The sequence below is a fragment of the Callorhinus ursinus genome, unplaced genomic scaffold (genome assembly GCF_003265705.2).
Source record: "Callorhinus ursinus isolate GAN/ISIS: 27379988/994484 unplaced genomic scaffold, GSC_fseal_2.0 scaffold1, whole genome shotgun sequence".
NCBI lineage: Eukaryota > Metazoa > Chordata > Mammalia > Carnivora > Otariidae > Callorhinus > Callorhinus ursinus.
This window is the reverse complement of record NW_027397063.1, coordinates 146523374-146545383: the sequence shown is the minus strand read 5'-3', so window position 1 is coordinate 146545383 and position 22010 is coordinate 146523374. Positions and strand designations below refer to the sequence as shown.

Genomic DNA, 22010 nt, shown 5'->3' with positions numbered 1-22010 from the left:
TCCCCCTGCTTGTGTTCCTGCTCTTGCTATATCTCTCTCTCTGTCAAATAAAGAATATAATCTTTAAAAAAATAAAATAACATATTATAGTACCCTGTAGCATGGATGTACTATAGTTTATTGAATCTGTCTCATATTGATGAATGTTTGGATAGTTTCCGGTCTCTTGCAATGAATAATATTCATATGTCCTTTAATAATTTTGTTAGTGTATCTTAGGGATAGATTCCTAAATGCGATCTTACCAAGTGTGCATGTTTTCCTGCTAATTTGAGATACTGCTTTTATCATCTGTAGAATCTGTTAAGTCTGTGAGCCTATTAGATTTTTCAATTATGTTTTAACAGCTTTATTGATATAATTTACATATATACAATTTATTCATTTGAAGTGTACAATTCATTGATTTTTTTAGTATATTTACAGATATGCACAACCATCAGCACAGTTAATTTTAGAATTATTTTCATCACCTCAAGAAGATCCCTGTACCCTTTTGCAGATACCACTTCATCCCCCCATATTCCCTAGTTCTAAGCAACCACTAATCTGCTTTCTATCTCTATAGGTTTGCTTGGTCTGGACATTTCTTATAAGTTTAATCATACAACATCTCACCATTTGTGACTTTTTTTTTCACTTACAATGTTTTCAAGGTTCATTCATGTTGTAACATGTACCAGTCAGTCCTGTTCATGACCACATTTTTGATTGAGTGCATACCCCACATTTTCTTTATCTATCAGTTGAAGAACATGTGGGCTTTTGCACCTTTACCTATTATGAATAAGGCTGTAGTGAACATTGGCATACAGGTATCTGTTTGTGTTCTGGTTTAACTCCTTTGGATATATACCTAGGAGTGGAATTAATTGTTGGCCACTCAGTGTTTTTGTAACACCCTTCACCTTATACCCTCCCTTTTTTCCTGTGCTTCATAGATGGTTTTTCTCCATGTTCTCTTCTCCAGTGGCAAACTCCTCCTTACACTGTCCTTGCTAGCCTGGTTGTGGCGAGTGGGAGTGTTCTCTGTTTTTCTGGTCCAGCTTAAGTCTTAGGAGCCCTTGGTTCTTGAGTCTTAGGGATGAGGCTTTATCAGAGGTCCTGCCTCTCCTCAACTATAGACCTCTAATCATCTGAGCCCAGGATGATTTTCTGCTTCTCCCTCTGAAGTAGAGAACTTTTTTCTTTCCTCTTTGCTCAGCAGCAGTGAGTTTTTACCTGTGTCCTGGGGTGACAGTATTTGTCTTTCTCTCAGTAGCATCATACCTTTGTTTCTTACAAAAGTGTGGGAAAATAAAGGTTTGTGCCTTTCCTACAAAGGCAGCTGCTCCCTTCGTCAGACTTGGACAACCAAGAGAGATTTTTTCCAATCATGAGTGTCCAGTGGAGGTTTGTGGAGAAAGAGCCTGTAAAATGGGTGTCTCTCCTTTTGTGTCTGTGGCTACTAGGGATTATATATTTTCATGCTATCCCATATTCAGCTATTAACAAGTTAAATATAGTTGAACTCTTAACCCACTTGTATCACATTTTCATTTTCCTTCTGTCCTCTGCCACATGTGTCCTACTGCTTATGTCCCAGCTCTCCTTGGGAGCATCTATCTTTCCTTAAATTTCAGGCTAGTTGATTATCCTACAACTGCAGCTTTCTTATGGATTCAAGAATAGATATGGTTCTATAGATTATTTGGCTTTTTCTTGTTACAGTGGGAGTGGTATTTTTTTCCAGTGTCTCCATCCTAGACAAAAGCTGGAATTTCTGTATAATTAAAGGTGCTGTTATTTTTAACTTTCATTTAGGAAACATTTCAACATTATGGGAAAGTTGCATGTATAGTCAGTGAACTTCTTTGTACCCTTCACCTAATTTACCAGTTACTAACATTTTGCCAAATCACTTTATCACTATCTTCCTGCGTATTTATACACCATTATTATTATTGTTATTATTGTTATTATTATCGAACCATCTGAGAATAGGGTGCCCTAACCTCATGGCTGTTTATCCCTGAATACTTCAGTCTCCTTCTTATTTTTTAAAAAAACTTGGTAATATATGAAGATCTTTATATGTCAGTGATTATAATTGATTTGAAAGAATGCATTGGTACTTTGTATTCATTAAAATTCTTTCTATCTGTAGGTATCATTAATGGGATTGGAAATTTTAAGTGCCTTTGTGGACAGATTATCAACACGATTTAAGTCCTATGTAGTAATGGGTAAGTTAACTTTATCTAAAAATTATTTTAGGTTTTGACATACTGACTTTTTTTCTCACTGTTTTTAATAGAATTGGTTCTCTGTGAATGCAAAAATGTAATTTTGTACAACCCAGAGATCTAGTTAGCATTTTAGGTTGCCTAGACATAAAAAATTTTTAGCCTATTTAAATAAATATTTCCTTTGAGACCAAAAAAAAGCAAAAAACACACTAAATACACTGTTGTTTTTTAGATTTTTACTTCATATTTTAAAATGTTTTACTGTAACTTTTACTTTTTTTGTAACATTAAAAATTTATAACTTACACCATGACTTTTTTCCCTTTTTTCTCTTTTTAATTATTCATTTATTTTTTTCTTTTCAAATTTTTATTTCAATTCTAATTAACATACAGTTATTGGTATATTGGTTTCAGGAGTAGAATTCAGTGATTCATCACTTACATAGAACACCCAGTGCTCATCATAACAAGTGCCCTCCTTAATACCCATCACCCATCTAGCCCACCCCCCACCCACTTCCTTCCATCAACCCTCAGTTTGTTCTCTGTCATTAAGAGTCTCTTGTGGTTTGTTTCCCTCTCTCTCCTTTTTTTCCTCCCTTCCCATATGTTCATCTGTTTTTGTTTCTTAAATTCCACATATAAGTGAAATCATACGGTATTTTTCTTTCTCTGACTTCTTTCACTTAGCATAGTATACTCTAGTTCCATCCATGTCATTGCACATGGTTAAGATTTCATTCTTTTTGATGGCTGAGTAATATCCCATTATATATATAGGTGCACACACACCACATCTTCCTTATCCATTCATCAGTTGATGGACATTTGGGCTCTTACCGTAGTTTGACTATTGTTGATGATGCTGCTGTAAACATCATGGTGCATGTACCCCTTTGAATCTGTATTTTTGTATCCTTTGGGTAAATACCTAGCAGTGCAGTTGCGCTGGGTCATAGAGTAGCTCTACTTTTAACTTTTTAAGGAACCTCCATACTGTTTTCCAGAGTGGCTGCTCCAGTTTGCATTCCTGCAATGCCACTTTTTAGACTGTTTGTGACGGACCAGTTCTTTTGTTGCTAGTCTGTTGCAGACGAATATTTTGTAAAATACAATAAAAATAAATTACAGCAAAGTGAAAGGAAAAAAGATACAAGGCCCAATTTTTTATTATTAGATTCAATAAATAAAATTATTTTGGTCAGATTATTTTTAAAATTTTATTTTATAAACACTCTCAGTTTTTTTTTTTACCACAAATAGTTTGTAGACTGGTCCGGGCTGCCAGCCATACTTTGAGGTGCACTTACAGTAGTGTGTTTGCAGTACATTATAGTATACTAATACAATGCTTTTCTTTGTTGGTGGTTAGGATTACAATGTTGACTTTGACCTGTTTTCTAAACCTGAGTGACCTTCATGTGTCTTTTTGAGTGCTTTGATGAGTAGATTTGGTTCCTATTATATAGAAATATTTAAGGGGAGAAAAAAGAAATATTTAAGGGAAACCTCAGATGTTTGTGACTTTCTTTTATGAATTAAGTTAATGCTTCATAATGCCTCCCACTTATTTTTGAATTATCTTTGGTCAACTTTTTATTCATGTTTGGTATACCCCTAAATTCTGCTGCTTTCTTCTTTTTGTAAACTTTTTTGTTTAGCTATCTTTTTAGCAGAAGCATCTTAGTGAGTTTCCCTTTATTCTTCCCTTTTTAATCAATACCTGGTATCAATTCATTCTTTACATGAATATCCTCTAGAAAGGTGATTTTTTTTTTACTGTGTCTGTCTTCTGCTGAAAAATCCTATGATAGGGGCGGGGCCCCTGGGTGGCTCAGTCGTTAAGCATCTGCCTTCGGCTCAGGTCATGATCCCAGGATCCTGGGATCGATCCCTGTATCAAGCTCCCTGCTACGTGGGAAGCCTGCTTCTCCCTCTCCCACGCCCCCTACTTGTGTTCCCTCCCTCCCTGTGTAGCTGTCAAATAAATAAATAAAATCTTTAAAAAAAAAAAAATCCTATGATGTTAAAAACTGCTCTGCAAACATTTTACTTGCTTATGTATTTTCTTAAAACGTTTTGAATCATTGTTTAAAATTAGAACATTTTACATAAAAATTCATGTTTATGACTTATCTTAAACAATTGGTCATTGTGACAACCCTGATCTTCCACTCCTATGGGTACTTTTTGGCTGAAGTTTTGTCATAGCTTCCCTTTTGAATGGGTCATGAGCTGATTCATAAGTCCCTCCCATCTCCTCTTGTCTCCTCATAACTGAGACTATCAGTTATGATACGGCAAGCTCGGAATACTGCCATTTTTAGAGCTGGTTCATTTTTGGCATTTTCTGTATGTCCCTAACTGTAGGCATTTATGTTTGTAACCCCTGCCCTGTAGTAGTTCCCTATTATTAGCTGTAACAGATAGTATTTTAGGCTTGACAGTAATTCTAGGTATTACGTATCTTGCTTATTTTTTGAACACAAGGAGGGCCAGATGGGATTTGATGGTCCGACTGCTCATAATGAGGCAGTAGGAGTATTGGGACCAGAATCCTAGTTTGTTGCCTCCCAGGACTGCCCTGCTTTCAGAACTTCTGTTTTGTTGTCCTTTGGTGTTCTGGTTCTCTCAGCATGTATGTCTCTTCTGCGTCTCAATAGCCTTATTTATCAGTGATCTTTAGCAAGTACTTTTTTCCACATTAGCTAATCAGAAACTTGCTCAGTCATTTATTAGTTCTGGCCTAATTTGGTCATGCTTCTGCTGTGCTGTTCCTTCTTTTTGAAATCCTCTCCTTGGGGCGCCTGGGTGGTGTAGTCAGTTCAGATAAGTGTCCCACTCTTGGTTTTGGCTCAGGTTGTATGATCTCAGGGTCCTGAAATTGAGCCCCACATCGGGTTCCACGTGGAGTCAGCTTGGGATACACTCTGCCCCTCCACCCTTCTCTCTGTCTCTCAAATACATGAATAAATCTTTTTTTTTAAAGATTTTATTTTTTTATTTGACAGAGAGTGAGAGAGCACAAGCAGGGGGAACAGTAGAGGGAGAGGGAGAAGCAGGCTCCCCACTGAGCAAGGAGCCTGATGTGGGACTCGATCCCAGGACCCTGGGATCATGATCTGAGTCAAAGGCATTCACTTAACCATCTGAGCCACCTAGATGCCCCTACATAAATAAATTAAAAAAAAAAAAAGAAAGAAATCCTTTTTTTCTCTTTAAAAGATTTACTTCAGATTTCAATATCTAGGACCTTTTCATATTAACCTCACCCTACACTGAAGTTTTCTTTACTCCATGTCTTATACCCTTAAATACTTAATAAATTACATTAAGTTGCTTTTATTCGTATTTCGTATGTGTTTTACATATATCTACATAGGCTTATATGTGTAATTTTTTTTATCTTCTAATCTACTCTTTATGGTTACTTCTGTGCATTAATGTTAGCCAGTATCATTTTCACTTTGAACCCTACATGTTCATCATTTTCCTTGGTGAAACTTGAACTTGTTATTAGTTGAGAGTCAGTGTGGTATAATAGGAAAATTTTATCACTACTCTGCTACCATATATTGCCTACTTGTCATCCATTTATTAGGCCTTATCTACTTCACATATATGAGATTATCCTTACACTATTTCTAATTTGTATGGTAGCTCCATAAGATAGGCAGTATTATCTGTGTACTCTTAAGGGGGTACATTACTAAACTAAGAGTCCCAGGGTTAACTTTCTTGTTTTACCCTGTCTTAGAATTTAGCCAAACCATGTTAGGAGCCTTTCTGTAAAAGGAAGGAATTGAATTAAATTATGTGTGGAAGGTTGTTTTTTTTTAAATAATGTAATCCTAGATATATGTAACTTGATGTGAGTGATTTTTCTGTTGGTGCACTTAGGTTATTATAGCTATTTTTACCTTTTTACGTTAAAAGTGAAGAGATGTTTCAGGAAAATTGAGATTCATGTTCAGTTTTAGACAAAGTGCCAGACAGAGTATGGGCTCTATTGATATACTTCTTTAATAAAAAATATTTAAATTTTCTTTTGTGAGCACATGTACTGTGGAAAAATAAGCTTTTCAAACAAAAAAATATATACAATTTACATTTAACACTGATTACCCACCCTGGTTTATGATAACTGAATTCAGTAAAGGATCTCATGTTTTACAAATTTTAAGCAGATAGGTTTTTTTTTAATTATGTTAGTCACCATACGTTAACATCATTAGTTTTTGATGTAGTGTTGCATGGTTCATTGTTTGCGTATAACACCCAGTGCTCCATGCAATACATGCCCTCCTTAATACCCATCACCAGGCTAACCCATCCCTCCACACCCCTCCCCTCTAAAACCCTCAGTTTGTTTCTCAGAGTCCATAGTCTCTCATGGTTTGTCTCCCCCCTCCGATTCCCCCCGCCTTTGTTTTTCCCTTCCTACTATCTTTTTTTTTTTTTTTAACATATAATGTATTATTTGTTTCAGAGGTACAGGTCTGTGATTCATCAGTCTTACACAATTCACAGCGCTCACCATAGCACATACCCTCCCCAGTTTCCATCACCCAGCCACCCCATCCTTCCCACCCCCCACCACTCCAGCAACCCTCAATTTGTTTCCTGAGATTGAGTCTCTTATGGTTTGTCTCCCTCTTTGGTTTCATCTTTTTTTTTTTTTTTTAAAGATTTTATTTATTTATTTGAGAGAGAGAATGAGATAGAGAAAGCATGAGGGGGGGAGGGTCAGAGGGAGAAGCAGACTCCCTGCTGAGGAGGGAGCCCAATGCGGGACTCGATCCTGGGAATCCAGGATCGTGACCTGAGCCGAAGGTGGTTGCTTAACCACCTGAGCCACCCATGCGCCCCTCTGGTTTCATCTTGTTTCCTTTTTTTTTTTTTTTAAGATTTTATTTATTTGAGAGAATGAGAGAGAGAAGGAGTACATGAGAGGGGGAGGGTCAGAGGGAGAAGCAGACTCCCTGCTGAGCAGGGAGTCCGATGCAGGACTCGATCCTGGGACTCCAGGATCATGACCTGATCCGAAGGCAGTTGCTTAACCAACTGAGCCACCCAGGCACTTTTTTCCTCCCTTCCCCTATGCTCCTTTGTCTTGTTTCTCAAATTCCTCATATCAGTGAGATCATATGATACTTGTCTGTCTCTGATTGACTTATTTCGCTTAGCATAATACCCTCTAGTTCCATCCACGTTGTTGGAAATGACAAGATTTCATATTTTTGATGGCTGCATAATATTCTATTGTATCTATATACCACATCTTTATCCATTCCTCTGTCAATGTACATTTGGGCTCTTTCCATAGTTTGGCTGTTATGGACCTTGCTGCTATAAACATTGGGGTGCAGGTGTCCCTTTGGATCACGACATTTGTATCTTTGGGATAAATACCCAGTAGTGCAATTGCTGGGTCGTAGGGTAGCTCTATTTTCAACTTTTTGAGGAACCTCCATACTGTTTTCCAGAGTGGCTGCACCAGCTTGCATTCCTACCAACAGTGTAGGAGGGGTCCCCTTTCTCCACTTCCTCGCCAACATCTGTTTTTTCCTGAATTGTTAATTTTAGCCATTCTGACTGGTGTGAGGTGGTATCTCATTGAGGTTTTGATTTGGATTTCCCTGATGCCGAGTGATGTTTTTTTTTTTTTAATATTTTATTTATTTATTTGACACAGAGAGAGACAGTGAGAGAGGGAACACAAGCAGGGGGAGTGGGAGAGGGAGAAGCAGGCTTCCTGCCGAGCAGGGAGCCCGATGCAGGGCTCGATCCCAGGACCCTGGGACCACGACCTGAGCCGAAGGCAGACGCTTAACGACTGAGCCACCCAGGTGCCCTGATGTTGAACACTTTCATGTGTCTCTTGGCCATTGGATGTCTTTGGAAAAATGTCTGTTCATGTCTTCTGCCCATTTCTTGATTGGATTATTCTTTGGGTGTTGAGTTTGATAAGTTCGTTATAGATTTTGGATACTAGCCCTTTATCTGATATGTCATTTGCAAATATCTTCTCCCATTCTGTCGGTTGTCTTTTGGTTTTGTGAACTGTTTCTTTTGCTGTGCAAAAGCTTTTTATCTTGATGAAGTCCCAATAGTTCATTTTTGCCGTTGCTTCACTTGCCTTGGGCGATGTGTCTGGGAAAAAGTTGCTGCAGCTGAGGTCAAAGACGTTGCTGCCTGTGTTCTCCTCTAGGATTTTGATGGATTCCTATCTCACATTTAGGTATTTCATCCATTTTGAGTCTGTTTTTGTGTGTAGTGTAAGGAAATGGTTCAGTTTCATCCTTCTGCATGTGGCTGTCCAATTTTCCCAACACCATTTGTTGAAGAGACTGTCTTTTTTCCACTGGACATTCTTTCCTGCTTTGTCAAAGATTAGTTGACCATAGAGTTGAGGGTCCATTTCTGGGCTCTCTGTTCTGTTCCATTGATCTCGGTGTCTGTTTTTGTGCCAGTACCATACTGTCTTGATGATTACAGCTTTGTAATAGAGCTTAAAGTCCGGAATTGTGAAGCCACCGGCTTTGCTTTTCTTTTTCAACATTCCTCTGGCTATTCGGGGTCTTTTCTGGTTCCAAACAAATTTTAGGATTATTTGTTCCATTTCTTTGAGAAAAGTGGATGGTATTTTGATAGGGATTGCTTTAAATGTGTAGATTGCTCTAGGTAGCATAGACATTTTCACAATATTTGTTCTTCAAATCCATGAGCATGGAACATTTTTCCATTTCTTTCATGAGTATGCTATAGTTTTCTGAGTACAGATTCTTTGCCTCTTTGGTTAGATTTATTCCTAGGTATCTTATGGTTTTGGGTGCAGTTGTAAATGGGATCAACTCCTTAATTTCTCTTTCTTCTGTCTTGTTGTTGGTATATAGAAATGCAACTGATTTCTGTGGATTGATTTTATATCCTGCCACTTTACTGAATTCCTGTATGAGTTCTAGCAGTTTTGGGGTGGAGTCTTTTGGATTTTCCACATAAAGTATCATATCATCTGCAAAGAGTGAGAATTTGACTTCTTTGCCAATTCGGATGCCTTTTATTCCTTTTTGTTGTCTGATTGCTGTGGCTAGGACTTCTAGTACTATGTTGAATAGCAGTGGTGATGGACTTCCTGCCGCGTTCCTGACCTTAGGGGGAAAGTTCTCAGTTTTTCCCTGTTTAGAATGATATTCGCTGTGGGTTTTTCATAGATGGCTTTATGGTACTGAGGTATGTACCCTCTATCCCTACACTTTGAAGAGTTTTAATCAAGAAAGGATGCTGTACTTTGTCAGATGCTTTTTCTTTAAGCAGATAATTTTAATTGAAAATGCAGTTACAGAAAGAGTATTAGAATAGTTGGGCTACCTGGTCATCAGTTTTGCATCTTTTAAAATGGTATGCATCCTCATACAGTGCTGAGAGAATAAAACATACCGCCTGTGCTTTAAATCTCTCCAGTATTTCACTGTTCATATTCCAGTCTGATCTATTCATTTATTTAACAAGTTCTTAATGTCTATAGGGTAAAAACACTGTTTTGGATTCCTATAATTATCTATTGACTATCCATCACATTGAATGGTAAAATTCAGTGGTCATTATATTATATACAGATCTTTAGGATTCTTAGACTGTTGACTATTCCAAATGCTTATTACAGGCTTAGCACAAGTCTTTTTTTTTTTTTTTTTGTACCAGTTTTACTTCATCCTCTCACTAGCCATGTGAGGTATCGGCCTGCATCCCTCCTTATTTTATAGACAAGGAAACTTCGAAATGCAGAGAAGTTTATATAATTAATAACTGGTAGAGCTAGGAATAAAATCTTATTCTACTTGATACCAAGGGAGTATGTGTTAAAAAGGAATTCTAATGCAAAAAATTCACGGATTTTTTTTAATGACTATAATAAAAAGTTTATGTAGTGTAAAGTTTTCATTGTTTATATTTTATAAAATTTTAGTTTTTCATATTGAAGTGAGCTGTTGTTTGGGTCAACATATTAATTTTCTTTTTGGAGTTAAATTCCACCTCTCAAGAATGAAGTGGCTATTTTTTTTTCATACTACTGTTTTGTGATTGTTACAACACACACACACACACACACAGACACACAACACCTCAGTTACAAGTAAATAGAAATAGTTATGACTGGGACCTAATTGTGTGGATTATTTAAATCTTCATTTCAGCTTGCTATTTTGGGGACTTTGGGCAAGTATTTAATCCCTTTGGGCCTTCTCTATCAAATGGGCCTACTCTATTTCATAGGATTGTTATGAGGATGACATGAGATAATTCAGTGCTTAGTACATAATAATATTTAATATTTATTAAGTGTTTATTACTGTCTTCTGCCTCTCAGAAGCTATCAGAACCAGAGTCCCACAACAGCCAATCCTACAGATGTCAGTGATTTTCTCTGATGTTAACAATACATCTAAGCAAGATGAGAAGTGTTTATATTATTCTGACTGACAGGTACTTCAGTTGCCTCATGATTAGGCTTATGATTTTATGGCAGGGACTTAGTTTCCTTATACAGTCGTTTCCTTGATTAAGCTTAGGTTTTTGGATAATATCATTTCATTTGGTATAGTGGGCTTCTCACTCTAGTCGAATTTTCTTCCAAAAAAAATTTAATTTATTTTTTCCTTAAGTGTTGTTGTTTATTATTATTACATCAGTCTGGTTGTTATATTGCAGACAATGTTATATTGTTGAACATATTTACATCAAATTATATATACAATTAATTATAATTATCAGTAAATGAGAGAAAATCCCTTTCTCCATCTCATTTCTTCTTCTTTTCCTTGTCTAAACTAGGTCTCAGCCTTCATTGCCTCAGGGAAAGGAAGGCTATAACTATCATGTCAAAAGAGAAAGGAAGTTAATTTCTTTCCCTTCGAACATGTAGAATGATGCTAGCAATGGTGAGGGTGGTAGGTGACACAGAGTGCTTACTCAGTGCCCTTCACTCTAAGTGGTTTACATTTATTCCCTTTTTCATTTTCAGTCATCTTCTGAGGTGAGTGCTGCTGCAAACATTAATGGTTGAGGATATAAAGACAAAAGGAGATGAAATATTGTGGCCACGCACCTTGTAACACCACACAAGGGGCAATGGTAATTTAAGGGATTACAGAAAGATAATTTTGACTATGAGATATTTTTGCCCTGTCAGTGGACTTAAAACCCTGAGTTCTAACTCCCGCCTCCCTTTCCCTTCACCCTCACCCTCAGTAGATGTGATTATTTCTTTGTGGTGCTTTGTTGATTTATAGTTACAGAAACCTTTTTCGTGAAAACTCTCCAAGAACGGACTCTCACCTGCCTTTCCTGCCTCCTTCCATGAAATAGTGCCACAGTCTTGGACATAGTAGAGAAAAACTTTAATCCCAGGGGCCTAGGCTTTTATTTTTGTCAGTTGAGTAATATGTCATACATACATAAGTGTATATCACACATGTAATTGTACACCAACACCTGCCTGTGCCCAGGTCGAGAAACTAGAACTCTGCCATCCTAGATACTTCCTGTCTGCATTCCTGATAACACCTCCCTCTCTCCCTCCCTCTACCAGAGGTAACCACTGACATGACCTTTTAGATAACCATTTCCTGCTCATCTGTAGAGCTTGACTAGCCATACATGTCTCCAAATAGGATAATATTTAGTCTTGCTTGTTTTTTGAACATTATCATAAGTGGATATCATGTAATATGTATGTTTTTGAAACTTCCTTCTCCGTTATTTTTTATTAGACTCATGAGTAAAGGAAAGAATTTTCTTACCTCTTAACTTTTCATTTATGGAAACAAGCTGTTTATAATTTTGTAAAATATAGCTTATAATGGAGATGAATTACAAATATTTACTCTCTTTCTCTTGCCTTTCTCTAGTTATTGTAGCTTTAATAGACAGAATGGGAGATGCCAAAGACAAGGTTCGAGATGAAGCTCAGACTCTGATATTGAAATTAATGGATCAAGTAGCACCACCTATGGTAGGCTTTCATTTTCAAATTTACATTTTGCTAATCAATGATGAAATATCAGTAAAGATAGCTGGTAATCACAGCAAGTCATTGAAGCCCCAGGGGACAGGAAAGCTGAAATTTAAACAATGAATTGTTAATTCTTTAAAGGAATTGAAATTCAAGATAAAATGTCAATATTTGACTTTTTGGGTTTTTTTGCTTTTCTTTTTCCTATTTCCTACTCTTTGACACTTTATACAAAGCTAACTCTGAGATTTTGCTGGACGCTGCTGATTATATTATTCTTTAGGATTTTCTAGTTTTTCTTACCTACAGATAATAGTGTTCAGTGAGAAAGGTCATTTTGAGAACTACTGAATGTTATATTAATTTGTGCGACTTTTACAGCAACAAGAAGAAAATTTCTTATTTGAACAGGTGGTTACTGATTGTATAAGGCATATATTCTGTGACACTGACTTGTGTTTTATGAATACAGTAGAAAAAATTAGCCCTTATGGAGATGTTTTGAAAGGAGAGCAAAAAGGGGCGCATGGATGGCTCAGTCAGTTAAGCATCTGACTCTTGATCTCAGCTCAGGTCTTGATCTCAGGGTCGTGAGTGTAAGTCCCACATTGGGTGGTAAGTTTAAGTCCTATATGTATGTTTTTGAAACTTCCTTCTCCATTATTTTTGATTAGACTCATGAGTAAAGGAAATAATTTGCTTACCTCTTAACTTTTCATTTATGGAAACAAGCTGTTTATAATTTTGTAAAATATAGCTTATAATGGAGATGAATTATAAATATTTACTCTCTTTCTCTTGCATTTCTCTAGTTACTGTAGCTTTAACAGACAGAGTGGGAGATGCCAAAGACAAGATTCGAGATGAAGCTCAGGCTCTGATACTGAAATTAATGTTGTTAATTATTATTATTATTAACAATTTCCATCAGGTTATTCATCAGGTTATTCCAAACATACAGCTAATTGTCTCAATCAATCCTTTCTCCACATTTAGAAACGCCATCCTTACCATTTATTAGATTCATGCATACACACACACACACACACACACACACACACCCTCTTCCTGGACTCTTTATTCAGTTCTACTAATATTTCTCTTTTCTGCCAAACTTTCTGGAAGGTAACTTGGAAGTTTATTAAAAAGCGTGACAATAAATTGACATGTAAACAAAGATTTATAGAATGTTAAGTAGAAAAAAATCAGAATTTACAATATATACAATGGTATTATGGGTTATTACCTAAAATACAGTTAAAATTATAACACATATTACATATGTTTTATAAAAAATTGCAAAAATTAACTGTTTGCCCAGATATTTTATACCTTAGAATGAAGTCCTTGTTAATAGTTTGGTGGGTATCCTTCAACACTTGTTTAGTGGTTCAAATTTTAACTCATTTTTGACATGCTGTTATAAGCAGTTCTATAAGGAACATCCTTGTACATGTGTCTTTGGATGTACATAAGAGTATTTATATAGAATAGTGTTCCAGAGATGGTGTGGCTGCATCAGGTTATTCACATTTAAGATTTTCTCAATAAACTTCCAAGTTACCTTCCAGAAAGTTTGGCAGAAAGAGAAGTATTAGTAGAACTGAATAAAGAGTCCAGGAAGAGAGGTGTGTGTGTGTGTGTGTGTGTGTGTGTGTGGGTGGGTGTGTGTGGGTGTGTGTGGGTGTGTGTTTGTATGAATCTAATAAATGGTAAGGATGGTGTTTCTAAATGTGGAGAAAGGATTGATAGAGACAATTAACTGTATGTTTGGAAGAATAAAGTTGGGTTCCTTCCTACACCAAATTCGTGTAATTGCTGTGGATTATCTGTTACAGTTATGTATGCTTTTTACAGAAGAAAATTATATTAGGTAGCAATAAAATGACTTTTACCAAATAATGTTTCTGTATTTGGATCCAGTGCTAAAGCGAGAAAAGCCTGAATTATAAAATGTTGAAAAAGCCTGTTCCATGTGACAATTTGGAGTAGTTGCTAGGCAACATTGGACCTTTTAAATGCTTACTGGACTACTGGGCTTATAATGATAGCATTGTTGTTGGGAGGTTTCTAAAGCTTAGAAAGAAATCTATGTCCATGGAAATTCTAAGGTTTTTAGGTATTGGACGTAGTTTTTCTGAGAATAATTGAAATCCAAAGTGAAAGATGGACATAGTTTTTCTGAGAATAACAAATCTAAAATGAAAATACTAAATAAAAACTAAAAATGTGATTAAGATACTTAAAAATGGGTGAGAACAACATTAGTATAAATTTGGTAGAGAAGTAAAGTCTTATGGGAAAATTCAGTTATCATTAAGGTTGGTGATAAGGTTGGGAATAAAAAAAGATTATAACATGAGTAATTTAATTTTTTGTTATACTTGTTTTTTAAATAGTACATTTGGGAACAGTTGGCTTCTGGTTTTAAGCACAAGAATTTTCGATCTCGAGAAGGCGTGTGTCTGTGTCTTATTGAAACCTTAAACATGTAAGTTTTATGATTACTGAAAATAGCCATCTTGTTTTTCATTTTTCTAAAAGGAGAAAGCAATATCCATTTCATAAAGCTTGAAGAAAGCTATGGAAGTAACATTTTAAATAGTTACTAATTGATTTCTGGTATGAGAGTTTTTGATTCGATATCTTTAGCTGCTAATGTTTTATGTGTATGTTAATTTAAATTATTAGTGATAAGAAGTGTTTTTCTTTTTTTCTTGAGTAAGTTAATAGTTGCTACCCAAAATAGATGGTCGTATAACAAGTATGTTGATATAACTTAGGATCTACTTCTATTCTGGACCCAGTTTGGAATTGTTTTTAACTCGGTGGTATTTCAAATATCATAGCCAATTCCCCCCAGCTAGGCTTTGTAGACCAGTGTGTATGGTTACCCAAATCACAGACCAAACAAGACTCTCCCAGATAGCTAGACAGTGAATCAGGTAGCAGTATGTAGAGCTCTGAGAGTAGAGAGCCACAGAGCTCAGAACTCCAGTCCAAAGAAGTTGTTAGGGCTTTTGATCTCTTTTTGAATTATTTGTTCAAGTTCTGTGCAACGAGATAGGTGATATATAGTAGCTTTCAAATTTTCCTGTAGTGTTACTTCCTTTTTTCTAACTATACCTTCATTTATTTTCTATTACTCCACTGTGGTCCTTTCTGCCATCTAGAGCTTGTAAGTGCATTCAGTTCTGCACAACTTTTGTGGTTTTTGGCTCTCCTGTCATTTGCTTTCAACCCATGACCTCATCAAATATTAATAAGCATAATTAAAGGTTTTATTGGAATGCAAATTTATTTGAGACCCAGCATCTAAAAAAAAATCACTATTTTAAAGCAAAAGCTCAAATTTTCTTGAGTGATCAGTAGGTTGCTAGGTGTTAAAAGTGCCATTTGAACATTTTGTTCTGTTGGATCATGTGTTGACAGTTTTCATTGTCAGTCATGATTTTTCAAGTTTGCATATTTCACATTGTTTAGAATTAGTTTTTGCTTGTGTCTGACGTCCTTCATGTTTTAATGATGTGTACCCATGCTCCTCACCATGTTTGTCTTTTTGATACAGACAAGAAGAAAGTATAAGGCTATTTTGTTTACTGTTCGATTAAAACCAAATTCTCTTTATTTTTGTTTCAAATTATATTTAGTTTTGGGGCTCAGCCACTAGCCCTCAGCAAGTTGGTACCACATTTGTGTATCCTGTTTGGAGATTCCAACAGTCAGGTAAAATTTTACTTACATTCAAGCACTGACTAACTTTTTTGGCTATCTCTTTTTTCCTATTGCCCTTAACTCCATTTTAAAAAAAGAAGAGGGAGGGCGGAGGGGGGTAGTGAAAACAAGATTTCACCTCGTTTTTCTTTTTTTTAAATCCACCAAAGTTACTTTCCAAGAACACATTATATTCACATAAGTTGCTTAAGTTTGTTACTCGCTTGGCTGGTATTAAGGATATATGGGACTAAAAGGATGGTTCTGGCATTTGAAAGATGGAGTGACAAAGAACCTGCATTCCTTTTGATAGTCCTCCTACATGCTAATTGTGAGGACAGATTGTCAGCTTCCTTTCTTCGTTCCTGAATGTGGTTGCGTAACAACAACTTTTTGCAACAGTCATAACCCTATTTAACAGAGGGAATTTGTACCCGTGGTGTATCGCTTGTTAGAAGTTTCTTTACCTGAGCTGTGTATGCTGTAGGCATAATACAGGGGTGTATTCTGGGTCTTGTCCATCCTAGTGGAGTTGAATCTTGACTATAACCTTTTGGGCATAGCTTGGGCATTTGGAATAACCTTGGATAAACTTTTCCTTGCTATTAGGCCCTAGCTCTGCCTTTGGATGTTTGAAGAGAGTTCCATAACCTCTTTACTTGCTCTTTGACCGTGAGCTGTGCAAGGGAACTAGAGCTGTCTTCCAAATTCCTGTCTTGAGGCCACATTTTTTTTTCTTTTAATTGTGTTAAAATATATACAACATAAAATTTACCATTCCAGTAATTTTTTAGTGTACAATTCATTGGCAGTTAAGTACATTCACACTGTTGTGCAACCATCACCACCATCCATCTCCAGAACTTTTTCATCTTCCCAAACTCTGTACCCATTAAACAATAACTCCCCATTCTTCCCAACCCCCCAGCTCTTGGCAACCACATTTTACTTTCTCTCCATATGATTGTGCTATTCTAGGTACTTCATGAAAGTGGAACCATACAATTTGTCCTTTTGTATCCGGTGTATTTCACATAGCATAATGTCTTCAGGGTTCATCCATGTTGTAGCATGTGTCAGAATTTCTGCCCTTTTGAAGGCTGAATAATATTCCATTGTATGTGTATACCACATTTTGTTCATACATGCATCTTTAGGTGGACATTTGGGTTTGTTCCACCTTTTGGCTATTGTAAATAATGATGCTGTGAACATTGGTGTTGAGTTCAGACCACATTCTTGAAGGGCAGTTTTATTCCAGGAAAGTATATTAACTGCAATAATGATTTGTATTCATACAGTTATTGGCAGTTCTTTTGTGCAGTCTTACTACAAATAGAAGATTTTTAAAAAGCCACATTGGTAACGTTTACATACATGTTTCTTAGATTTCTACAAAACGTTTTACAAGGTTTCTCTAGAGTTTTCTCAGCAGGTCCTCTTGGTTTTTGTTAATGACCTGCCAAAATCTCTCAGGGGTTTAGAGGCATTAAAACCAACTGAGAACTTCCAGTTGTAATGGTGCCTTGAGATGAAGTGTTTTATTATGTCTCATCTAAGTTTAAGTTCTGAATTCTTTGGCAGGTGAGAGATGCTGCTGTATTAGCTGCAGTGGAGATCTATAGACATGTGGGAGAGAGAGTGAGGGTGGATCTTTGTAAGAGAGGAATTCCTTCTGCTAGGTAAGTCTTGCTAAATTTGTTTTGGTTTTGTTTTTTTTTGGCCCCTCGTTTTATAAGTTTTAATATCATGTGTTTCTTTTAAATACGTTCAATTTTCTGAGATGTTTTAAAATTCACAGGATACATAAAGATATGTAGGTTATCACCACTTAAAAAGTTCTTTACATCCTGTAATTTTTTTGGACAATGATTATATACTCATGTTATTTAATATGTAATTAAATATCATCCAGTAAACTGTCTTTTGATACCAGACAGTAATAATCATTATTTGGAAGATACTTGAGCAAGAATTTAGTAAAAATATTAATCTATTCATTAAGTAAATATTTTTTTGAGTGCCTCCTGTTGAAAGGTATTACACAAGATACTGGTAACAGAAAGCTATAAAATTATTAGTCACTACTGGGGCGCCTGGGTGGCTCAGTCAGTTAAGCGTCTGCCTTTGGCTCAGGTCATGATCCCAGGGTTCTGGGATCGAGTCCCACATTGGGCTCCCTGCTCAGCAAGGAGTCTGCTTCTCCCCTTCCCTCTGCCCCTCCCCCACACTCGCTCGCACGTGCTCTCTCTCACTCATTCTCTCTCTCAAATAAAATCTTTAAAAAAAAAAAAGTCACTACTAGTCACTACTCGGGGCGCCTGGGTGCTCAGATGGTTAAGCAAATGCCTTCGGCTCAGGTCATGATCCCAGGGTCCTGAGATTGAGCCCCACATCAGGCTCCCTGCTCAGTTGGGGAGTCTGCTTCTCCCTCTCCCTCTGCCATTCCCCCTGCTTGTGCTCTCTAGCTCTCTCTATCTGTCAAATAAATAAATAAAATCTTAAAAAAAAAATTAGTCACTACTCTTAAAACCTAGTCAAATAAAAAGAAAATTAAGAATATCTGAGTACAGTAGCATCAGATCAGTAAAAATCCCATTGATGAGCTTCTCATGTATCAGAACATTTTTTCCAAAGGTACTTTTTTTCTTTAATAGTTCTCAGAGTTTCTATTTTTATTAAAGATAATCCAGTTAAATTTTTTTGTAATCCAATTTTAGTCCCCATTTTAAGGGGGGCTTGAAAGGAATTTTTTAACTTTTTATTACAGAAAATTTCAAACACAGACCGAAGTAGACTAGTATAATGAGCCTTCATGTACCCATTACCCAGCTTCAACAATTAACAGCTCAGGGCCAGTTTTCATGTTATAGTCTTACCTACTTACTCTTGTTTTATTTTGAAGCAAATCCCAAGTCATAATACTTCATCTGTAATTCAATACATTCAATACTGTCATCACAACTTAAATTTTTTTTTGCAAATAATTCTATAAATCAAATATCCAATCAGCATTCAAATTTCCAGTTGTTTGATAAGCGTTGTAAGTTTGTGTATATGTTTTTAGGTTTCTTTGAATCAGGATCCAAATAAAGTCCAACAATTGATATGTTCTTACAAGTCTTTCTAAATCTTTACCCCTAACACTTTTTTCTCTTGTGTTTATTTGTTGAATAAGCTAGGTAGTTTATCCTGTAAAGTTTCCCATATTCTGAATATTGCTAATTCTTTTTCTGTGGTTTCTGTCTTTGTATCTTACAAATTGGTAGTTAGATCTGGAGACTTGATTAGATTTTTGGTGGGAGGAGTGGGGTGTCAGGAGATGTAAGACTACTTCAGAGGTATGTTCTGGTATAACTCTCATCATATCTGGCTATCTCTCTTACCATGTATTTTTTTTTCCAGTACCAATTATTTTTTGGTAATAAGATTGTCCATTAAATATGCATTTTGTTTGCTTATTCATTTTCTACTTCCAGGGCTAACAATTTCATTTGAGTAAATTCTACATCATTTTATGTGAATGAAAGAAATGATGTTAACGTACTGTATTTATGTGTATGAGTGTGTATGTGTATGTATATATATTACATTATATATTTTAAAATTTATATTGAAATTATTTTTTAATAATTTTACAATTTTATGCAAGTATGACATCCATACAGAAATGTATGTTAATCATAAGTATGCAGCTGTGTAAATTATCATAAAGTGAGTACACCCATGTATCCACATAGGTGGCAAAGTTGAACATTATAATCATCCAGAAGCTTGCCTAAACCCTTTTTAATTCTTGAATTTTTGAATTTTATATAAGTGGAATCATATAGTATGTGCTCTTTTGTGTCTGGCTTCTTTCAGTTAACATTATTTTTTAGAGATTTATTTACTTATTTGAGGTGGGGAGGGGCAGAGGAAGAGAATCCTCAAGCAGACCCCCTGCTGAGTGAGGAGCCCACCATAGGACTTGATCCCACGACTCTGAGATCATGACCTGAGCTGAAACTGAGATGACTCTCAGTTGCTCAACCAACTGAGGCATCTAGGTGCCCCTTGTTGTTGTTGTTTTAATTCATTTGGGTTGTTGGATCTGCCATAGTTGGTTCATTTTCATTGCCATTTACTTTTCTCTTTTATGAGTAAGTCCTACCTAATGAATCCATACTAATGATGGACTTGTGAGTTGTTTTCAGTTTGTAGCTCTTTTGAATAATGCTATTAAAAACATCCTTGTACATGTCTTTTGGTATACCTATATATTCACCTCTTAGAGTATATCTAAAAGTGGAATTGCTGGGCCATCGGATGTGTTCACCTATAATTGATATTGACAGTTTTCCAGAGTGGTTGTACCCATTTATATTCTTGCTGGCACTGTTTGTAAGTTCCTATTATTCTATGTTTTCACTGATATTTAGCATTATTAGTCTTAATCTTACTAATTTTAGGTTTCTGATATTGTCATTATAGTGGTAATCTGCATTTTTCTGATTAGTAATAAAGAAGAGAACCATTTCATGTATTTATCAGCCATTTGGATATGTTCTTTTAAAGTGTCTTTTCAGGTCTCTTGCCTATTTTTAAAAATTGAGTGGTCTGTCATTTTAAAAAAATTGATTAGGACTTTTTAACATACATTCCAGGTGCAAGCCCATTGTCAGCTATGTACATGTTTCAGATATCTTCTCCCACCTTGTGACTTGCCTTTTTACTTTCTTGATGATGTCTTTTAATGTACATAAGTTATTAATTTTGATGTAGTTTTCAGACATTACCTTTATGATTATACATTTAAGTGTCCATATGTGTGTTTTAAGATTTTTACATTTATACTCAAAGTAAGATTAGCCTATAATCTTCCTTTTTCCTTAAGTTGTTTTTTTTTTATAAGTAATTTTAGTTGTTATGGGAAACTCCTTATTTGATTTCCCCCCATCAGAATCAATCTCATAGGAGTTTTATCATATGGGGATAACCTGCACTTTAATGTTCTTAAATAAGCCAATGACCTATTAATCCCATCCATTCTTATTTATGGTTTCTCCGACCATGAAGTGGTGAGTCTCTTGGCAGATAAGGAGTCTGAGACCAGAGCAGTGACAGGTAGTAGGGAATGGGAGGGTACAAGGTGTGATGAGCTTTGCTCTTTCAAGCATGCCAGAATGTTTTCTATCCTTAGAAATGACCTCATTTTGTAGGTAGTATTTTGAATCGTCACTGGACCCCTTTATGTCAAAGGGTCTAAAACTTTTTTTTTTTTAAATGATTCCTCTTTACTTTTTTTTTTTTAAGATTTTATTTATTTGAGAGAGAGAGAATGAGAGAGAGAGAGAGAGCACATGAGAGGGGGGAGGGTCAGAGGGAGAAGCAGACTCTCTGCTAAGCAGGGAGCCCGATGCGGGACTCGATCCAGGGACTCCAGGATCATGACCTGAGCCGAATGCAGTTGCTTAACCAACTGAGCCACCCAGGCACCCTTTTATAAGGTAAAAATGAATGAATTTTGGTTTACCCATTTCTTCAGATGATTGTTCCACTGTTTCCCTCTTTTAACTTTATACTGAATATTGCATTTATTTGAAAACTATATGCTTTTGTCATATAGTGGTCATTTTCTGACTTTTTTTTTCAAAAGGGTATTTCTGCCTATCAAATGCTGCTCCCTTTGTGATTTTGAAATTTCCTGTTGGATATAGCCCTTTAGGATAAAATTTCTGGTTTTGCCCACCCTTATTTATATCAAGAACATTCTTCTTTATTAAAATACCTAAGCTTAAGTATTATTTATATAAGCCATTGAATCAAATAGTTTTAAAGTAATAATTAAAAATTTTTCTTCCTGGGGTGCCTGGGTAGCTCAGTTAAGGAGTTGTATGTTTTATCTGACCACCTCAATTCCTTATCAGTTCTCTTCTCTCAGAGCTTTCTGTCCTCAGTTTCTTACTCCCATTTTGCTACTCTGAGTGTTAATTTCATGCTTCTTAACATCTTGTTCTGCCATTTTCCCCAAAGAGCTCTCCTGGTTCCTCTCCTTTCTGTACCTGGCCT

General features: G+C 36.0%; 1 protein-coding gene across 35 annotated transcripts in view; it reads left to right on the top strand.

Moving 5' to 3' along the window:
• The window catches only part of CLASP2 (cytoplasmic linker associated protein 2), a 177931-nt gene that overhangs the window by 14391 nt on the left and 141530 nt on the right, over positions 1-22010 (top strand). For 34 of the 35 annotated variants that reach the window (XM_073902391.1, XM_073902392.1, XM_073902399.1 and 31 more), the window contains exons 2-6: positions 2147-2225; positions 12142-12245; positions 14645-14736; positions 15896-15971; positions 17544-17641. In XM_073902391.1, coding sequence (XP_073758492.1) covers positions 2147-2225; positions 12142-12245; positions 14645-14736; positions 15896-15971; positions 17544-17641 — 449 coding nt within the window. Of the gene's footprint in view, positions 1-2146; positions 2226-10697; positions 10718-12141; positions 12246-14644; positions 14737-15895; positions 15972-17543; positions 17642-22010 lie in introns of those variants that run through there. The other variant, XM_073902558.1, reaches the window with a different exon arrangement.